General features: G+C 43.3%; 1 protein-coding gene across 6 annotated transcripts in view; it reads right to left on the bottom strand.

Annotated features, from left to right (window-relative positions):
• Window positions 1-21,487, bottom strand: part of ADAMTSL1 (ADAMTS like 1) — a 786,832-nt gene that overhangs the window by 119,489 nt on the left and 645,856 nt on the right. For all 6 annotated transcript variants that reach the window (XR_008315783.1, XR_008315784.1, XM_053294216.1 and 3 more), the window contains one exon: window positions 17,081-17,210. Coding sequence is in view for 4 of the 6 variants with exons in the window: in XM_053294216.1 (XP_053150191.1) it covers window positions 17,081-17,210 (130 nt within the window). In the remaining 2 variants the exon portion in view is untranslated. The remainder of the gene's footprint in view (window positions 1-17,080; window positions 17,211-21,487) is intronic.

Genomic DNA, 21,487 nt, shown 5'->3' with positions numbered 1-21,487 from the left:
AGAAATAGAAAAAAAATCACAAAATACAAAGATCTAAAAATTGAAATTGAAAGGCTGTGGCAGAAAAAGACCAAAATAATCCCAGTGGTAATTGGCGCCCTGGGTGCAGTTCCAAAAGACCTTGAAGAGCACCTCAACACCATAGGGGCCACAGAAATCACCACCAGCCAATTACAAAAAGCAACTTTACTGGGAACAGCCTATGTTCTGCAACGATATCTATAACAACAGCAACAACATTGACAATAAAATTCAGCCATCCCAGGTCCTTGGGAAGGACTCGATGTCTGGATCAAACCAACCAGTCAATAACACCTGTCTGACTGTGTAAATAAATAAATAAATAAATAAATAAATAATAATAATAACGACATGCATTAAATTTGCTCTCATCCTGAAAGTAAACAATCTCTTCAGGTGCCATGGCATATACCTGAAATTGCTGCATCTAAGACAGCACCCTGTGCTATAAAGGTAGGTAGAGCCATAAGGCATCCCCATATGAAATCTCCTCAATCCAGAAGTGCAGTGTTGCTCCATACCCAAGATCCAGGGCCACTTCACTGGCCCTCTAGATCCTCTACTAGGCAGCCCAACTTACTTATCCACCATGTGGACTGAAGGAAATGGAATATAGCTACTGTGCCAACCATGCAGGATTGTTCAGATTCTTAACACCTTCTATAATAGGAGAACTAGTTTTATTTTTTGCACCTGATCCAACACAGAAAGAATAATCACTGTAAGATAAAGCAATCATTGTTCACAGTAAGATTATTCCGTTTTAAGATTCTGCAAGAAGGCTTGCAGAATATTGTAACCAGAGCGAAATGAATAAAGGGTATCACTGTTTCAGGATATACCCAAACTCTGAAACTTTTTTTTATTATTGGCTCAGTTTGCAAGTGCATCTCCCCCTTGCTGCAGCACTGGCAGAAAAATCTTTCCTTTTGTATCCAGAAGAACAAATTCCTTCTGCCAAGAGAGTAAATTTATACTCAAGGAAACTGAGAACATATTTAAAGAGGAAACAAAGAATAAAAGGTAGAGGTAAGACGTATGGAGGGGAGACAGTCTTTCAAATATTTGAAAATATTAGGTGGCAGCAAGTATTAGGTTCTCATTAGAAAGGGCATTAGGAAACAGAGACAGATTGAAGTAAGATGCTGGGACAAAAAAACCATCCATTCCAAGAAAAGTAAAATGAAGGAAAATTGGTCACTGTGTAGTTCTGAGCTTGTTTTTTTAAATTTCTGGTTGAACATGCTGTCAATCAATGAGGAGAAAATGGGTGCGATACAGTCAAATTACACTACATGGAAAGATAATGTCTTCTTCATGCCCTGGTAGGATAAGATTATCATCAGATAGCAAAAAAGGTATCTGTGCATGAGGATCATTGACTGAGATGGGTGATCTGATGCCCTTTGATGTTCAAAGGAAATAGGGAGTGCCGAGAAGCCATTTCTTGAAATTATTTACAGATGTGCTATAATAGTTTGTGAACATATTTGACAAGGAATTTAACATATGCTGAACTGGGTGAAGAACAAAAATAACTATAGGTACAAATCTGGTAATAAAGGCGCTGAGGTGGTTAAAAAAGAAGATCCAATCTAACCAATGCAGGCAAGTAGAAGACATAAATGTTCATGAAGATGTATCTACCAAGAGTAATTTCCCCAAGGATTGAGATGAGAGAGGTTGTTCAGCATATTCCATTTCCTCAAGTCACAGCTGCCCACAGCTTAAGTTTGTGCTGATCTCCCTTCATACCTGTAGAGTTTAGAGCCAAAGCACTAGAAGTGCTACACAGAAATGAAAGCAGGAATACACACTTAATATTTTTGTATAATTACACCTAATATAAACCATTCCAATAACACGCCTATTTGATATGAAAGCCAAAGAATGTTGGAAACAATTGAGAGTGCCTGTGGGGTGGGGTGGATAGAATGTTGCTCTTGGATTGTTGAGGCCTGTGTTCAAATCCCTGCTCTCTGGGTGCCTCATCCTGTGTCAGCCACCACCTTTAGTCTAACACCTAACATGACTGAGGTAAAGATAAAACTGAGGGGGAAAAACCACATAAATTGTTGAGCTCTTTTGAGAGAGGGTGGGATACAAATATAATAAATTAAAAGATGCAAACTATTTTATTTGACTTTATTTTAAAAAGGGATCCATTTGCAGAGCAATAATAAATCAACACCCTTAATTTACAAATTTGAAGGGATGTTGCAGACATTAAGGTTAACTAAACAAAATTTATTGACTTAAACACCTCATTATTTTTATTTCACCAAGCGCAGGAAGGAAACTGGAGGAAGCAGTTTTGGCATTTAAAGCTACGGATGTTTTTTCTCTCCCTTTCCAGCTCCACAGGGATAGCCTAGAGTTGCCAGCTGACTCTTATGGGGCTTCCAGAATGGCATTCTGATAATGTTACAAGTTAATTTCAGTTTTCTGCATCACTTTTCAGGTGCTAAACTTTCCGGTGCTCAACTCCTTGTACATTTGTGTTTCCTACTACTTCTAGAGGGGTAAATTTCCCTCTACACACAAATGTTTGTAGCAAAGCTCTGACAGCTTTAAAAAGAAAGGGGGAAAGGAAAGATAAAAGCAGCCTTGATGGGATTCTTGAGTTTGCTTAACCCTTTCCCTATTGGATTTTTTTTTTTTTTGCTCCAAGTCATCCTCCCAAATAGCTCTCTATTAATCAGTCAGTCAATCAATTTATTACAGCCAGAGGCCATACAGAGAACATACAAAGATAAGAACAGGATTAAAAAACACAATATGCAAACAATAATATAATACATAATAAACAACAATGGCTCCTATGAATTAGACCTTAAACAAGATCTTAGTCTAATAGCAACATAAAATAATTTCACCACCACCTTGGTAACCTCATTATTTTTATCCTCAATACATAAATTCAGATAAAAGGAGTCAACTCTTCTTGGAAATTACTCTAACAAAGGGAATATGAGCTCTTTCCTAGTATCAGAGTAAAGGGAGCAATATAACAGCACATGCGAAACTGTTTCAGGGAGGCCTGCACCACAAGGGCATAAGCCAAAATCTGACAATCCCTTATTGAACCTTTTTTCCAAAAGGGCTGAGGGCAACATATTCATACGGGCCCTAGAGAATGCTATCCTAAATAGCGTAGGAAAGCTAAATATTTAGCACTTTTATTCCCCAAAGGGGGCATGATACAAAAAAATAGAGGAGAGCAGGTCCTATTTCCCCTAGAAACAAGATTCTGGTGCTTAATGTTGTGGAGGCGTTGGATAAGTATAACCTTCGCCCTCTCATTTCCCATGAGTAGAATTTCAGAAGGAGATAGACCCATTTGCAATATTTTATTGTTGACATATGACAGCCAGGGGCTAGGAAAGGAGTTCCTCGATAGGGAAAAAAAATATGGCACTCATTCTCTAAATGCCTGCCTACAGGCAGTAATGGGCTGGATGAGGGATAACAAATTGAAGCTGAATCCAAGCAAGACGGAGATGCTCATTGTGGGGGCTCAGAACCTGAGGGATGAGTTAGATCTCCCTGTGCTGGATGGGGTTAGACTCCCCCAGAAGGAGCAGGTGCGCAGCTTGGGAGTACTCCTGGACCCAGGCCTCACCCTGGTATCTCAGATGGAGGCCATGGCCAGGAGTGCTTTCTATCAGCTTCAGCTGATTCGACAGCTGCGCCCATTCCTTGAAGAGGATGACCTCAAAACAGTGGTGCATCAGCTGGTAACCTCCAGGCTTGACTACTGTAATGTGCTCTACGTAGAGCTGCCTTTGTACGTAGTCCGGAAACTTAAGTTAGTTCAGAATGCTGGCCTTCTCTGTGGCTGCTCCCGGGCTGTGGAGTCCACTCCCAGCAGAAATTCGTAATCTTAATTCCTTACTGACCTTCAAGAGAGCCCTAAAAACCCATCTGTTTGGCCTGGCCTTTTAGGGTTTTTAATTAGTTTTAATTGTTTTTAATGCCAGCCTGATTTTCAGGGTTTTAATTATTATGCTAGTTTAATTGTTTTTTAAGATGTTTTTTAATTAATTAACTTTTAAAAAAATGTTTAATTTATATCTCTTTTTTAATTGTTATTGGTTTTAATGGTTTCTTTTAAAAATTGTAAACCACCCTGAGCCTTTTCGGAAGGGCGATATAAAAATCGAATGAATGAATGAATGAATGAATGAATAAATAAATATAGGAGGGCTCCCGAATATCCAAGCAAAGTTTAATCCATCTGATAAAAGTGAGCTCCCATGCTTTAATGAAAATAGTAAGGGATCCAGATTCCAAACATAATGCTGTATAAGGTACACATCTGGGTACCCCAAAGATAGCCCTAAGGAATACTGATTGAACCCTTTCCATATCTGATGTTATTCCCTGAATCCAAAGTGGTACCCCATAAAGTAATGGAGCTACAATCTTTGCTTGAAAAACTTGGAGAGTCATAGCTACTGTATACTACTGGCCTCCTTTGTAATAATAGAATCGCAAAAGAGCATTAAGAGTTTTACGAGCAATGGAGATCGAATACAATCTTCGAGATTTCCAGTTATGATTATATTGGAAATGCATACCAAGATATTTAAATTTATAAACCTGCTCGATATTTCCCTTGTTTACCACCCACTTGTAAAGTTTCCTAGCTTTAGTGAAAACCAGGACCTTAGATTTCTCATAGTTAATAGATAAGTTCTTGTCATTACAATAATAAAAAACAATGAGGCGCTTCACATGACACGTGTGAGGAACCAGGAGGGTTAGTTTGGGGAGAGTGGGCTTAACCTGCAATCCCCACACATGAGCAGCCTCCAAGCCCAGCGGGGCCAGACTGGCTGCCCACACAACGGCTGGCTCTGTCACGAAGCCAGTGGGGGCTGCGGGGATCGGGGACCACACAGCCCCCGGAAGTTCCAGGATGCTCCACGTGAGCACTCACTTCATTAACCTCATTTAAGGGGAGGGGGAATTAGGTGGGCTAGCCATCTTGGAACCACCGGGCTTGCCCGCGGGCCTGGTGGTTCCAACGATCAGTAGAAAGCAGGCTAGCCTTCCTTCACCCGCTTTCTACTGATCATGGGAATAGCTTCAATGCCTTCCAGCATCATCACAGCCAGCTTGTTCAAAAAGGATACCATGGTCAATCACATCAAACACCCATTTAAGGAAAAGTCAAATTAAATCTCATATATGCATGTGGGGAGTTACTATTTGACCTCGGCCATTAACCAGCCTACAGGATCCCACAAGGTTCCATTTCTCCTCCTATGCTATTTAACATCTACTTGAAACCACTGGAAAAGATAATGCAGGGATTTGATTTTACCTGCCATCAGTATGTGGATGGCAACCAGCTCTATCTCTCCTTTCCAACTGACTCCACTGAGGCTATCGTGGACCTGAAACATTGCACAAGTGTAGTGATGGACTGGATGTGGGCTAACAAATAGAGACTCACTCCAGACAAGACAGAGGTACCCATGGCCAGGAGGAAGGCAAATGTGGAATTAACTGTACTACCACTTGCTCTAGCTGGGTTTCCATCCCCAAAGGACCAGTTTTTGTAGTTCAGAGGTGCTCCTGGATCCAACCCTGCTCCAGGATGGCTAGGAGTACCTTTGCATAGCTATGGCTGGTGCACCAGCCGCACCCTTTCTAAGGGAATGCAGATTTGGCATGTGTGCCTTGGTCACATGCAGGTTAGATTACTGTATCGTGTTGAAGGTGCCTCTGAAAAGTGTTCGGAAGCTGCAGCTGGTGAAAAACATGGCAGTCTAAGCCATATATGGGGTGTGCTTCTTGGAGCATATCTCTCCATCTACAATGAATTCTGATCTTTTTCCGGGCTTCAAGCAAGTGCAGGTTAATATCTATAAAGCCCTAAATGGTTTGAGGCCAAGAAACTTGGCAGAATACCTTTCCCCGTATGAATCTGCTTGCCCACTCTATTCACAACTTATGTGACTTCTGAACACATCTTGTTTAATTTATTTATTTATTTATCACATTTATATACTGCCCTATATAAAATCTCAGGTCAGTATATAATCCAATCAAACCAAAACCTAAAAATCATATAAACAGATTAAAATTACCATAAATAAAACTTTAAATCACCATAGCTTATTTATTTATTTATTTAGTGCATTTTTATACCGCCCTAACCCAAGGTCTCAGGGCGGTTCACAGCAAATAAAAACAAAACATTAAAATCAATTAAATATTAAAAACAGCTGAAATCAATAAATAATCCAAAATTTAAAAAAATTACAAAGTTAAAAAGCTAAAAGGTCTGGGTAAAAAGATAAGTCTTTAGACACTTTTAAAAAGCTGCTAGAGATGGGGAGACTCTTATTCCCATGGGGAACGTGTTCCAAAGTCTCGGGGTGACAACAGAGAAGGCCCATCCCTGGGTGGCCACCAGACAACATGAAGGTAGCCACAAACGAGCCTCCCTTGATGTACGCAGTGGACGATGGCGATCATGCAGAAGAAGACGCTCTCTTAAGTACCGTGGGCCTAAGCTGTTTAGGACTTTATAGGTTATAACCAGCACTTTGTATTTTGCCCGGAAACTTATTGGCAGCCAGTGCAACTCCTGTAATATAGGAGTAATATGGCAAGATCACTGGCAAGATCCACATCTCAGAAAAGTTCCTCCTCCTTCAATCCCCCCCCCCCATGCCAACCTCACATTTGTGGTTAGCTGTTGCAGGAGACATTTATTAGTATTATTAGTCCACATGATGCACAAGGCTACGCTCGTGTTCCTAATTAGCAGAGGCGTAACTAGGGAAAACGGCGCCCGGGGCAAGCACTGAAATTGTGGCCCCCCCGCGCGCCCCCCCCATACATCTGACTGACACACATGTTTCAGAAAACTTTTATTTTAAAAATTTTAAAAATTACAAAAATTACCAAAAATTTCAAAATGCCCTACATACTTAGGTTTTTCCTCACAACAACCCTGTGAAGTTGGCTTGTATCTCAAACATCAGAATTATGATACAATGATGAGACATACTACATTATACTTAGGTTTTTCCTCACAACAACCCTGTGAAGTTGGCTTGTATCTCAAACATCAGAATTATGATGCAATGATGATTATTATGATTATGATGCCCCTCCCTCACACCCTGGTTCTGTTCCTGACTTTCCCTTGTGAGTGACTGTATTTTAACAAAACGAAAACCAAGGACTCCAAAGTAATTCGAGGGACTAGGGTGCTAGTGCTAAAGACTCCTTATTCTCCCGCTGTTAAAGAAAGACTCCCCTTTTCCAAAACCGCACACTATTTACACCAGAAAAGGTTTCAAATGGAGGGGGAAGCATTTATGCATTTATGCTTTGTTTTATGTTACGATTTCAAAGTTAGAAAAACTATAAAAGGGCCATTTTAGAGAAGATATGCACTGCCTTAGTTGCAAATCCTGCTTTTTTGAGATTCCCTGCAATTGAATAAAGCGATAATATACACCTTTGCTATTTAAATTGGTTGGAGAATATTTATGACAATTAAAAATGAAATGGCATTTCAGATGCAACATTGGTTGCCTAAGACCACTCAGATTTAACTAATCTTCATCACATTGACAAAAAGAGCAATTAAAATTAAAATCCATGACTAAAACCAAACCACTTTGGGGTTGTTTTTAATGAAAGGTGGTATATAAATTTAACAATAAATGTTTAGAAGTATATACTTTCACCCCCTGCCCAACCTACAATTAATTCCAGCTTATTTTCAAAGGGCTTCTAGTTTTATTTACAAATTGCTTGGCAGCACCAATGTTTAAGTAATCGCTAATTGCTCCTAATGATAGTTTTACTTATTGTTAAATTTATATACCACCTTTCATTAAAACATTCTCTGTTCATCTGATTTTCAGTCTGGTTAATTAAATCGGTGGAGGTTTAGACTTTCCTGATGGGCTGAAACAGCTAATCCATTTTGATGATGACATATAATTAAATTAGCTTGCATTACATAGTGAAAAAGTCCAGGGAGGGAGAGATGGGGGGATGTGGAACCCAAGGTTCCACATCCCCCCATCTCCCCCTCCCTGAACCTTTTCAGTTAAAACGTGGTTAGATTATAGGGGAGGAAGGACTTGAATGAGCAAAAAGGGGAACTGGTGACAAAAAATACAACTGGAAAACTTCCCCCTTCCCCTTCCCCTGGCAGCAGCAGGCAGAATGTAGCTGAGGAGAACAGCCCGCCCCTCCCCCTCCCCACTCCATTTCCCGACTGAGCTGGTGCAAGAGGAAATCTGTGCCAGTTAAGGGAATGAGTTGGACAAAGGAGATCAGGATGAAGTCCAAGGAGGACAAATGGTGCTCACAGCTGGCATGAAAGGGTGGCTGCTGACCAGCTCAGCAGCAGCAGCAGCAACAGCAGCAAGCAAGATCTCCCAGATGGGTCGGGGGTTGGAGAGAGCACACCAAACATGCACGGTCTATGCAGTGCTCTCGGGCTGGGTTCGCAGGGGGACGTTGTTTGTTCCCAAGACTTTAAAATACAGACAGCTTGCCCTGTGCTGCGGGGGAGGGGGACTGCTCTGCAAATTTATTTTTTATTTTTTTAATTTAAAAAAAAATTCGGCAAATCGGCGGGGGCACTTTTTGGCGCCCCCTGCCAAGTGGCGCCCGGGGCACGTGCCCCCCTATAGTTACGCCTATGCTAATTAGCCAGCACTGCTGTGCCGTGCACATGGAAGCCAGCCCCAGCGGGGTTCCACAAGAGTGCTACTTACACAGTTTCCAATATAAGTAGTGCTGCACAAGTGCAGGCGTGCTATTTAAGTAGTTGCACAACTGTGCAATACTTCTGGGGCTGGCTTCTACTTGCACAGAGACATCAGCAAATTGGGATTGCCGGCATTGCTCTGTGCATCATGTGAGCCATTATTAATTATTATTATTTGAAACGTTGATTCATTTTCTACTCTATTGCTTGTTTTCTTGTGATAAATCAGAAGGGAGAAAGGGGACTGCATCCAGCAAGACAAAACCAGCCACATGCAAAAATGGATGTGCCCTTACACACGTTCATCTTATAACTAAGGAACTCAGGTGTTTATTGTAGTGGTATAGATCTTGCCCAAGTTCTGAGGTTTATCAGCCATGTCATGAAACCATCAAGTTGTTGCTGCAGACCCTTTAACCCTGTTCTCAGAAGAACCATAAAGTTTGAGAAAGAGCTGTATACAGTGCAGAGGAAGGGAGATCTTTATTTTATTTTTTTGCTGTTCCTGGAACCCTGTGAGATTTCCCCCCAGTGTGTGTCTGTTCTCTACCATTCAGCTGTTTGCACAGGAATAAACGTTTAGTTTTAGAAGTATGTTAAGAACAAAGCTGCAGAAATTGACTGGAATTTCCTTCATTTTCATCCATCTGGCTTTCATTGCCTGCTCCTCTCTCCTCCTACACACTCTCTCTTACCAAATCTTTTTAACACATGCTGACCAAGCTGTAGGGGAGATATAAAAGCTGTAATTCATAACATCCATCATGGCAACCTTCCTTGCTCCCGGTAGCACTCTCTGGTTTACCAAAGTCTACTCATGCCATCACAGTTATCCAGAGAAGAGATTATGCTTAGACAGACAATAACTGCCCCTGTATTTTAGCAGGTTGCCAAGTGCTGCTTATAGTAAAATAAACGTCCCACAGAACACCACAGATTCACTAAAGGCAGTGGGTGCTCCTTATGTCAAAAAGGCTCCATTTCCAGTAAATATTTTAAGACTAGATACCACATCTCAAAAGCCCACTTGCTTTTGGAATATTGATTTGGCAATCCACTGAGAAGGATAAAAACTCTAGCAAGAAGCATTTATGAGCACGGGCCATTGATCTGTCAAAGTATTCCTAGATGCAACTTTGTCAAAACTGTTCTATAGAGGAAACCCAGTGGCTACTCTCCCTGGTGTAAACCTACAGGGGCCTGGGCTCACTGAATCAGCCTATTAGTGTGATTCAAAATACAAGCAATGACAAGTGGAATGCTGTTACTTATTGCTAAAAATTGCTTCCCAAACGGAGCTGAAAGGGCAAATTATTACAGATCATTGGTGGCATGCTTCAGGTTATGAAGTCATTAGCCAAAGATGTTTTAGATAGAGAACGTCCTGTCTCATGCTCGAGTATTGGACTAGATCAGTGGCTTTCAAACTTTTTTACTTGAAGAAAATCATTTCTACATTTCTGGCTCATTTTTCTAAGGTGGCACATTCAAACCTCATATAAAGTCAGTTTGAGAACTGAGGCCAACACTACCCTGTAGAGGTTCATTGAAGGGGAAGATAGGTGGTGGTGGACAATGTGGCCTATTCTGATGTCATCTAATAAGCATGGATAAAATTGTAAAGCACATAGAAGAACAGGCCCTGCTGGGGGGAAACCAGCGAGGCTTCTGCAAAGGTAAATCTTGCCTCACCAGACTTTTGGAATTCTTTGAGAGTGTCAGCAGGTGTGTGGATAAAGGTGATCTGGTTGACATAGTATGCCTGGACTTCCAAAATGTTTCGACAAAGTTCCTCATCAAAGACTCTTGAGAAAACTTAGCAGTCATGGGATAAGGGGAAAAGTACATGTGTGGACTGGTAACTGGTTGAAGGACAGGAAACAGAGGGTAGGGATAAATGGAGAGTTTTCACAATGGAAGGAAGTAAGAAGTGGGGTCCCCGGGGATCTGTACTTAGTGCTTTTTAATTTATTCATAAATGATCTAGAAGTTGGGGTAAATGATCTAGAAGTGAGCTGGCCAAATTTGTAGATGACACCAAACTATTTAGGGTAGTAAAATCCAAAACAGATTGTGAGGAACTCCAAAAGGATCTCTCCAAACTGGGTGAGTGGGCAACAAAATGGCAAATGCAGTTCAATGTTGGCAAGTGTAAAGTGATGAACACTGGGGCGGGGGGAGGGGCAGAGGCTCAACTTCACATATACACAGATGGCATCTGAGCTATCAGTGACTGACCAGAAGAGAGATCTTGGGGTCGTGGTGGACAGCTCATTGGAAGTGTAGACTCAATGTGTGACAGCTGTGAAAAAGGCCAATTCTATGCTAGGGATCATTAGGAAGGGGATTGATAATAAAACTGCTAATATTATGATGCCCTTATAAAAAACTATAGTCTGGCCACACATGGAGTACTGAGTACAATTCTGGTCACCATAGCAAAAGAAGGACATTGTAGAACTGTGAAAGATGCAGAAGAGGGCAACCAAGATGATCAGGGGCCTGGAGCACCTTCCTTATGAGGCAAGGCTACAACACCTGGGGCTTTTTAGTTTAGAAAAAAGACAACTGTGGGGAGACATGCTAGAGGTCTATAAAATCATGCATGGTATGGAGAAAGTGGATAGAGAGAAATCCTGCCCCCCCCCCCCACATAACACTAGAACCATGGTTCATCCCATGAAAATTATTGCCAGGAAATTTAGGACCAACAAAAGGAAGTACTTTTTCACACAATGCATAATCAACTTGTGGAATTCTCTAGATGGCTTAAAAGGGGGTTTGGATAACTTCATGGAGGAGAGGTCTATCAATGGCTACTAGTCTGAGCACTTTAGGCTACCTCCAGCCTCAGAGATACAATGCCTCTCAATACCAGTTGCAGGAGAGCAACCACATGGGAGAGAGGGCATGTCCTCACCTCTTGCCTGTGGGCTCCCCAGAAGCATTTGGTGGGCCACAGTGTGAAACAAGAGGCTGGACTAGATAGGCCTTGGGCCTGATCCTACAGGGCTGTTCTTACGCATACATAGACATCTGTGTGCTCATGCATGTTTTTGTGTGAATGATTGTACCTGCGTTTATTTAAAAAGTGAACCAGGATACAGGCCCCTCAAATACAAGGTACAACCAGGAAGTATACTACTGTACATGCGTTCAATATAATGTGTCAATAACTGTATACAGATCTGTACCTATGTATATTGCATACAGATTGTATGAGTATTGAACATAATGTGTGAATAGGGCTTCAGTCTTTCAGGCAAGCTGGACTGCCATCACTGATCTGCTCCCTGAGCAATCCCTAATAGGTTTCCAAGGAACCCTAGAGAGTTCCCTGGAATGCAGGTTCAAATCCACTGGAGGAGATCATTCACTGGTGCATGTCCTACACTGTGAAATGATGGCCCTATAGTTTACTACTCATGCTACCTATGCCTGTGTGCTCTTTAGATCTGTGTAGAAATATGGCTGAAAGAAATTCAGCATGAGAAGGGTCAGACACATGCCTCATCTGCATATTCAGCAATTCTCTGGAAGTTGGCTTGCCAAATGCATGTGTGAACTGTTCATTAGAGAGCCATGTCATACATTAGTGACAGACAAATACCCATTTGCCCCCCTTGTGTCTCTGCTATAAAAGCTGTAGAGAAGAGACATATGTCTGAAAACACTTGTTTAAAAGAAGTGTCCAGGAGCCTAGGGAAATTATGGCGGTCACCAGGAAGTAACACAACTTGATTTATACTATTTTAGTAAATATGACACCTAAAAGCAATTTACAGGCCTGATCCAATATTTTTTTACTGTTAATATAAACTCTAGTGGCCAGTGGAGTCACTGTGAATTTCTCCAGACAGAAGGAAGAAGAGAATCATGTCATGCAACTAACTTTATCTAGATTATGACCTGCAGGAAGGGTGCTTAAGCATGGAATCAAAACCAGCTTGCTTCATTCAACATCAATGCTACAGTGTTTACTTTGACCCCTGCATAATGCACATATTTTTAAAGGCAAATATTTAATTTCATATGCATTCTCTATTAAGCAGGACCTTGTATTCCCATACAAAAATGTTTTACAGTTTAAAAGAACAGAAAGAACAACTAGCTATAATGTACACTATAGTGACAGAGGGGAGAAAATGTTTCCTCAGTTGGGAAGAAGTTAATTTTTCAGTTGAATAAATTCTTCTCATTTCATAATTCTCCCCTCCACTCCACTGTTCAGTGCACTGTTGTCTGAATTAAAAAGGCAATTCTGGGGAAGTGATTCATTTTCAGCTTATGTTTGATCACTGAAATATTAGTGCTGGGCAAATTGTTCTGGGAACATAATTGATCATGTCACTGCCTCTTGCATTCTTCTTTCTATGGAACTTCTCCAGATTGAATAAACGTGTGTGAACAATCCTAGGCATTTGAAATATTTTCAGTTTGCATAGACCAGCGTGTTATTACATGGGATCATTGAGGTTCGTGGCAACACTGAGAGATGTTCAGAAAAAACACACCTGACAAGCTCTGAGATTAATTTGTGCTCTTCTGAACATTAGTTGTGTTCTTATCATTCCTTGAACATTATAGCCATTAGTGTACAGATGACCGAACATGTGAACACAAACAGATGACCAAAACTAATAGAGGTAAACTTTCACAACCTGGGTAGCTTGGTCATCTGTATCATCCTGCCAAAACTTTACCACACATCAAGTGCAGATGTGTAGTAAAATGTGTGGAAGAATATGAAGTTAAAAATGGCATTTGTCTAGGCTCATGATCTGGACTAATTTCAGTATTACTCCGACTTTTTGAATGTGGGCTCCTGTTCTAAACCTGTTTTCTCCTGTTTTCGCTTCCAGCACACCCACCTATTCAGTGGGGCTATTCACACGACTGCTCATAGCTAAGAGCAAGCTGCATGTCCACACAACCCAAACTGCCGGGAGCAGCGCGGGTAAACAGAGGCCATGACTTGTTGTTCCAGCCTCTGAGATTCACACACTGCACTGCGCACTGAGTGCAGTGCACTGGGGGATTCCGCCAGGGGTCTCTGTGTCAGTGTGAGCAGCAACACACATGATCCCAGGAGCCAGGTGAAGGACTGAGCTTTGACTCGGGGTTTAGCGCCGCAGCGCCGCCAGGATCCACAGAGATCCTGGTGGTTCTCACAGGTAGCCAAGCCCAGGCTTGGCTGCTTAAGTCTGGGCTTGGCTGCTCGTGAGAACAGCCTCAGTATCTGTTTAGCAAGTGAGTGTGTAGAGAATTGCCAACTCACTCAGCTACATCCATCCTTCTCCCATGCGTGAGAATATGTGAATTGGACGGGAGGGATATTAAAGTTTATTTCAGTAGGACTGTGCGTTGCCAAAACAATTTGGATTGGATCAGATGATGATTCCAATCAAGTGCATTGGGTCAATGATGCACATGGGGTAGTCCTCATTAAATCAATCCTCACATTAGATTAATCTGATGCATTGATGGAGGTGAGGGCGTTCTGACCCCCAGACCTTGGGGCCCTGGTCTGTGGCCTCCAAGATCTGGTGGGGGGGCGGGGGCTCCAAGGGTCCAGCGGGGCCTCCTGCCACCACCCGATACTCGCCCTGCTGCTGCCCCGCCATACCGAACTGCCAAAATCGTATTTAATTTTATCCACCAATGTGCACGGCTGGGGGATGGGGGGATTAGCCAGTGCGCCTACACAGAGGAGCACCTCACAGTTTTCAAGGGCCACTGGGCCATATGGGCAAGCCCAGCAGCCGCTCCACCCACCGCTGCCATGTGGCGGGGGGAGGCTTGCTCGCCTCACCCCCCTTCCATCCCACCCACCCACCGGCCGCACATATTGGCAGTTACAATTAAGGTAAATTTTGGTGGTTCGGTGCAGCGGGGCAAGTGAGGGTTGGCGGCAGGAGGTCTCCCAAATTTCAGGGGTGCCTCATGAGGGGGCCTTGTGGCAGGGGCCTCATGGTGGGGGCGATCCAAAATTACCTCAGTGTGCTACTGGTAGAGGGCTTACTTCCTCCCCCCAACACAGGAAAGCTGCTACACGATGGGCAGAAGCAGCATTTTAATTTTTTTTCCTGGCAGCAAATGCCTCGTGGAAGGAAATGACATCATGACATGGTGCCGTTTCTCCAGCAACTTCATGACACTTCCTTCCTTCCTCATGGCATTATGGGCTGAAGAAGAAAATTGGTGATTCAAAATGCTGCTGCAGTCCCACAGAGCAGCAGTTTTCCTGCAAGTGGAGCCCACTCTCCTGCTGCCAGGGAAGGCCCCTGTCCCCTATCAATTCAATCCAACCTAATACAAGGCATATTGGACATCTTTTAACAGCTCTGATCAGATATGACCCTACTGGACAATTTTTCAGCAGGTTTGATCTGATAAAAAATTGACCGATAGGACCAACACTGAATTGGGTCCATCATTCATTCATTCATTCATTCATTCAATTTCTATACCGCCCTTCCAAAAAATGGCTCAGGGCAGTTTACATAGAGACATAAATAAATAAGATGGATCCCTGTCCCCAAAGGGCTCACAATCTAAAAAGAAACATAAGATAGACACCAGCAACAATCACTGGAGGTACAGTGCTGGGGGTGGATAGGGCCAGTTACTCCCCCTGCTAAATAAAGAGAATCACCACGTTAAAAGGTGCCTCTTTGCCAAGTTAGCAGGGGTAACTTGGCAAAGGATAATGAACATAGAACACTAAGCAGACCAAGGCAGGGTCCCAGACTTCCCCACATCGGAAAGTCTGAGATACCTCTTCTCTCCCGCTGCACATCTGTCACTGCTGGAAATCCCAGCCCATAGGAGAGCCTTCACTTTGGCACATGGCCATGCCCTCCCGTCAGCTGCTCTAGAAGGCAGGTTCAGCAACATTCCACCTGCTGAGAGATTCCTCTTCTGGCCCTTTTACAGAGATGGTCACGCCAGCCTTATCCTGCCAGCACTCCTCAAGTACCCTGGTCACTCAAGTAAATTCTATACCTTGCTGCTCCTCTTGGATGAAGACCCCACCATCACACACAATACTGCCAAGTTCTGTGCCACATTGTGTAGAATCCGCAGGGCCATGACAGCTCCCACCTAGAGGGACCGTGGGCTGAGCCTACAAAATCCAGTCTTAGCCTCAGCTCTCACACAAGCTATTGTAACCTCCCTTTATTTACATATTTTAATTTTTCTTATGTATTTTTAAACATTCTTATTTATTTTTAAGAACTCTTACACGTAGAGCCCTTCTGGCCAACTGTTTACTAGGATGCAGATTTCTCTCTTGTAGACAGTCTCAGTTCTAATTTAAATGTTATATTTTAATTTTTTTAAAAAAAATATTCCACCTTATTCCCACCCTACACTTCTATAGCTTCATAACTGTAGTTTTATATTTTATATTGTACCCCTGTTTGTACCTCATGTATTCTATTACCCTTATGCTAGACTAAGACAGCAACAAAGGTGATTGGATGATTGAATTGGGTCCAATCAATTATCAGTTATCCTATCTGATGCACAAGTCATTGTGCATTGTACATTAAGTAGGAATGCTCCCCACTTCCCATGACCCTTGTCTAACCGCTTGCCTAGATTCATTCTTACGCAGAGAGACCAGTGTTAAATTAGCCAGGGTGGTATAGTGGTAGAGTGTTGGACTTAGACCAAGGAATCTTGGGTTCAAATCCCCACTCAGTCACAAAGCTTATTGGACAACCTTGGACCAGTCATTGTCCCTCAGCCTAACCAACCTCACAGGATTGTTGCAAGGATAAAAGGGAGCAATCAGGTAGGCCACTTTGAATTCCTCTGAGGAAGAGTGAGACAAAAATGAACAACAACATTAACAAGACTACATCCCATAGTCCTGGTCACAGCAATTTACCTGTATATGTGTGCAAAAATGCCTTCTGCAGTTCCCTACTAAGGAAGGATACTCTCTGTGGCATTCAAGAAATGACTGGAGTCAACCACACTATCTTCTGGCAGGATAATGAGAGAAGCCCATAGCAAAGAAACAGGCGAGAGGAATCCATTTTGCGAACATTCTGAACCCCAATTGTTTAAAAACAAAGAACCGAGAAAATATCTCTGAGTGTATTCTTAAGTGGATATTAATTCCATTTCAGTTAGTACAGTTATTCCTGATATATGCCAGGAAAATAAATGTGGTTCCAATTCTGCTAGATTCACTGACCATCAAAATAGTTTGGGATAGTGCAAACTGGTTCCAAGCCACCGAGAACCAGCAATTCTCCTCCTCCTCTATGCAGGAAAGAGCAAGCAGCAGCCTACCTTGGGGGGCAAGGTTCCAGGTTACAAGCCTTCAGCAGCTGTGGGGGACGTCTGATGCTGACACACAGATTTTCATCTGCAAAGTCTCTGGTCTGTTTATTCAGGCAAGTCACTACTGCCTCTTGGACACCTGCATGCAAAACCAAGGAAATTCATGGAAATTCAAGGAAAGTCCATGGTCAAAATCCAGAGCACAGAGTCAGGAGAGAAAAGTGCAGACAGGACACAGGCAGGGGTCTTAGTGTGAGCTGCTGCAGGGCTCACTGCCTCAGACTGAGAGAGCAATTTGACACTCTTGGCTGTCAACAGGGCCAGATCACATAATGCTGCCACCCATGGAGCTGGAGGGGGACTTAAGCACAGCTTTTGGTAAGTAGACATATAGTGCCACATGGTGTATGAGCTGTTCATTGCTAAATGGTATCTGTCTGGATCAGGATGCTATCTGAAGCATGGCATTGCCTTCCAACACTTTCCTGATTTGGAGGAAATCTCAATACATTCATGTTACAGAACATGACTCTTTTTAGGAAGAGTCCTCTTAAAGTTTCTAGTAATTAAGGGAAGTTCTAAGGGAAGATGAGTGTATCAAGAGGAAGCAACAGCAACAGTACAGTCTTGTACTTAAGATGTGTGATTTAATGCACATGGACTGGAAATTCAGATTCTCAAACTACACCAACTAGAAAAATTCAGTTTAAATAGATGTTCCACTGAGTCAAGTGGGATGAAATGGCATGGGGAATCACAGGATTTGGTAATAATGTCTCCATCTCTAGCTATACAATGGGGAAAAAAGTATTCCATTCACAAAAATTATTATTAAACTGTCTGGTTGGTCAAAGTGACTGTGCATGCTATAAGAAAGTATCAGGAGAAAATGCACAAGTGAGTCGTGCTTCATATTTTTGCACTTCTGGAGATTAGGCCACCTTGCTGTGTACTTATTTGTTTAATAAATAAGACTTCGGCCGAGTTTGGATGTACTCGGAAACTGGAGATCCCTTCACCTCAGTTTTCCAAAGCTGCACGTCCAAACTTGGCAAACTGGAGTTAAGCGTGAAAAGGGACCTGCGGTTTCCCTTGCCAAACTTCACTCTGTATCTTTGGTCAGAGTGGAGTTTCTCAGCCTTAACTCCAGCTTAGCAGTGACAGCGCTATGTTTGAATGCTGGCACCGCAGTTTGGGCCAGACGGGAGCAGAGTTCAGAGAGGAAGCTCCTCCCTCACTCTGGCGGGATTGGTTGTGAAGGCTGTCCTTCTGTCAAGAAGGAAGCCAGCACACCCTCTCCCCAACATCCAAACATGGATGGGAGAGTGGGGGGAGGGGTGTGGAAGCACAGGTCCATTGGACTTGCGGTTCTGTGCTACGTCTGAACCTGGTCCACATCTGGGACTCGGCTATTTCTCTGCAAGGGAAAAATGCATGTTCTCTCTTTGTACACTGCTCTGAGTAGCAAAAGCAGTAAGTGGGGGGGGGGGATGAAGGTGCGTTTTATGGTCCGAATGCACCAGCCGCCCCCGCCACCCCCCCCACTACCGGATTAGAGGCCAAATCGGCTGAAACTACAGCCGCCCCGTCCCCCCCGCGACCGGATCAGGGGCCAAATCGGCTGAAACTACAGCCGCCGCCGCGGCCGACTGCCCGCCTTCCCTCCCTCCCAGCCGCCCGCCCGAGTCCTCACCATAACGATCAGGGTTGTTCAAATAAGAGAGGAGCTCGCAAACAGAGCTCCTCTCTCTGCAAAGTCTCGGCCCCAACTGGGGCTTTGGGCGCAAAGGACGCCTGGGAACGTCGGAACTCCCAGGCGTCCTTTGCGCCCAAAGCCCCAGTTGGGGCCGAGACTTTGCAGAGAGAGGAGCTCTGTTTGCGAGCTCCTCTCTTATTTGAACAACCCTGATCGTTATGGTGAGGACTCGGGCGGGCGGCTGGGAGGGAGGGAAGGCGGGCAGTCGGCCGCGGCGGCGGCTGTAGTTTCAGCCGATTTGGCCCCTAATCCGGTCGCGGGGGCGGCTGTAGTTTCGGCAGATTTGGCCCGTCATCAGCGCGTGGGGGGTGGCTTTCTTCGCCCAAAATCGGGCCTTGTGTTGGGTGTTCTTAAAAATGTTCTTAAAAACTGGGTGCGTCTTATGGTCCGAAAAATACGGTACTCATTTTCCTCATTTAATGCTTTCTATAATGTGCAAGTGCATCCTCAGTTTCCTCCTGTGCAACACGGGAATAGAAGCAACCTCTTTGTTTCTTGCAAGCTGGCTATGTGGATAAAATTCCTGAAATGTTCAAATGTCAATACACATGTAGTTTTTTTCATTAGGTTTGGGTAGAACAGAGGCTGGGCAACATGATGATCAGCAGACTACAAAGAGATTTAATATTGGGTAGCTACCTAGGAAAGATGTGTGCAGGGCACTGCACATTTTGCAGATTGTTTTCCCATAATACAGTGACAGGGATCTGGTGACTATCACAGACATTTTCTGTACTACCTGGATAGAATTCTCCACTTTCTATGTGGTTATGTAAAGTATGAAGGAGAGACTCCTGCTGTTCCAGAACCACTAGTGGCCCACACACAATACTTTGCATAGCTCTTCACATTAGAAAAGATTTATACAGCTCTAGCTACAGTGTTCTGAAAATGAACTTGAATAAAACTTCAGAAAGCAGGTCAAAAGCAAAAGAAGTTCCAACCCACCATTCATTCATTCATTCATTCATTCATTCTCTCTCTCTCTCTCTCTCTCTCTCTCTCTCTCTCTCTCTCTCTCTCACACACACACACACACACACACACTCTCTCTCACCATGACAAGGCATCCCTCAGCTGTGTCTTGGCATCCGCCATAAACATGCAAGGTCAATTATGTTAATAAAGTGGAACTAAAATATGCAAATTAACTGCAGCCCTCCAATATGTTTCTAGTATTGCTCTCAACATTAAAACAAGTAGCCTGCCTGAAGCCTTCGGAAAACAGATGCAAGGCGTTCTCTCTGTGACAAAAGGTGAACAAGCTGCCTTCAGTGTATGGCTGGGCTGTGTCTGGCACAGGCAACCTGATTCAATTTCAGGCCTTAACTGTACAGTGACATTTGGTTTAGACTAAACCTCTGGCATGACCTACAATACAACAGTAACAGAAGCAGCAGTAGCAGCAGCAGCAGCAGCAATATAGTGGTTAATTAACCAAAGAACCAACTCTTTTGAAGACAACATAGTGAGGTCATTCACATAATCAAAAACTGTGTTTTACTTGGGTTTGGGAGCTCCCAATTTTCGACTGTGTGGAAGCAAGGTAGGAGGAAAGCTACCCAGGTTTTCCTCTTACCTTGCTTCCACAAAGTCACTTCTACCCAGGTTTTCCTCTTATCTTGCTTCCACACAACTGAAAATGGGGGGCACAGACAACTCCCACCCAGGTAAAACACAGTTTTTGATTGTGCGGATGATCTCAGTGTTTACAAAAGTTTTAGACAAGCTTGAGAAGCCATTCTAAAGGAGCAAGAATAAAACTGCTATCTGCACAGAGCCCAGAATGCACTGTTTTCATATTCTGTTATGCTAAAGCTTTTTAAAAAGCAATGTCATGCCTTTCAACAGTGATGGACCTACACATGGTTGTTCAAAATACTTGGCTCTTTTGTTTTCAATCATGGTCACAAAATTGTTAGCCCTGCGCTTTGCTTGCCTAACCCCCTATAAACAGTTAGTCCAAACAGTCTGGGCCTTTGTCTGTTGAACAAAGTTATGTTGCATTATTATGCAGCAGCATCCTAGTCCTAGTTGCAATGATAGCCAATAATCACATGGCTATCCTCATATAAACAGCTGGGACAGGAGCAAGGATACTATAAACAGGAAGCGGCCCAAGCAGGGGAGTAGCAAGGTTGAAGGGGGCCCAGAGACAACATTTTAAAATGGGCCCCTCGCTGATATACACACACAAACACACTTCACAATATATCGTGCACTCACACTCACATCCCCATTATGAATACAGTGAATATTTAGTTCACATTGAATCTAGTTTTTTTACTCTCTGCTCCTGCCGATCTCCAAGAGACTCAACATAATTCATAGGGGGTGCAACATGGGCATGTGGGGAGTCATGTGATGTTCCTCTGGGGGGCCCCTTGAGGCAGTGGGGCCCCAAGATGACTGCCTCCCCTTGCCTAATGGTAGTTACGCCCCTGGGCCCAAGTCTAGGGCCACTTCACCACACCATGCTTTTAGGTGCACACCCCAAAATGTAAACTATGACTACAATGAACAAACGTTTGCAAACACCTACAATACAACAACAGTTGTCAGGGAGCTGGGAACTCTCGTTCCTTGTCAAGTATGTACTCTTGACAAATCTAGATCTGGAGATGCTCTTGATGGTTTTACATGGATGTTTTCTTCTTTTT

Source organism: Hemicordylus capensis, chromosome 2 (genome assembly GCF_027244095.1).
Source record: "Hemicordylus capensis ecotype Gifberg chromosome 2, rHemCap1.1.pri, whole genome shotgun sequence".
Lineage (NCBI taxonomy): Eukaryota > Metazoa > Chordata > Lepidosauria > Squamata > Cordylidae > Hemicordylus > Hemicordylus capensis.
Note: the sequence above shows the minus strand (reverse complement) of the source record. Positions and strands in the feature narration are given on the sequence as shown.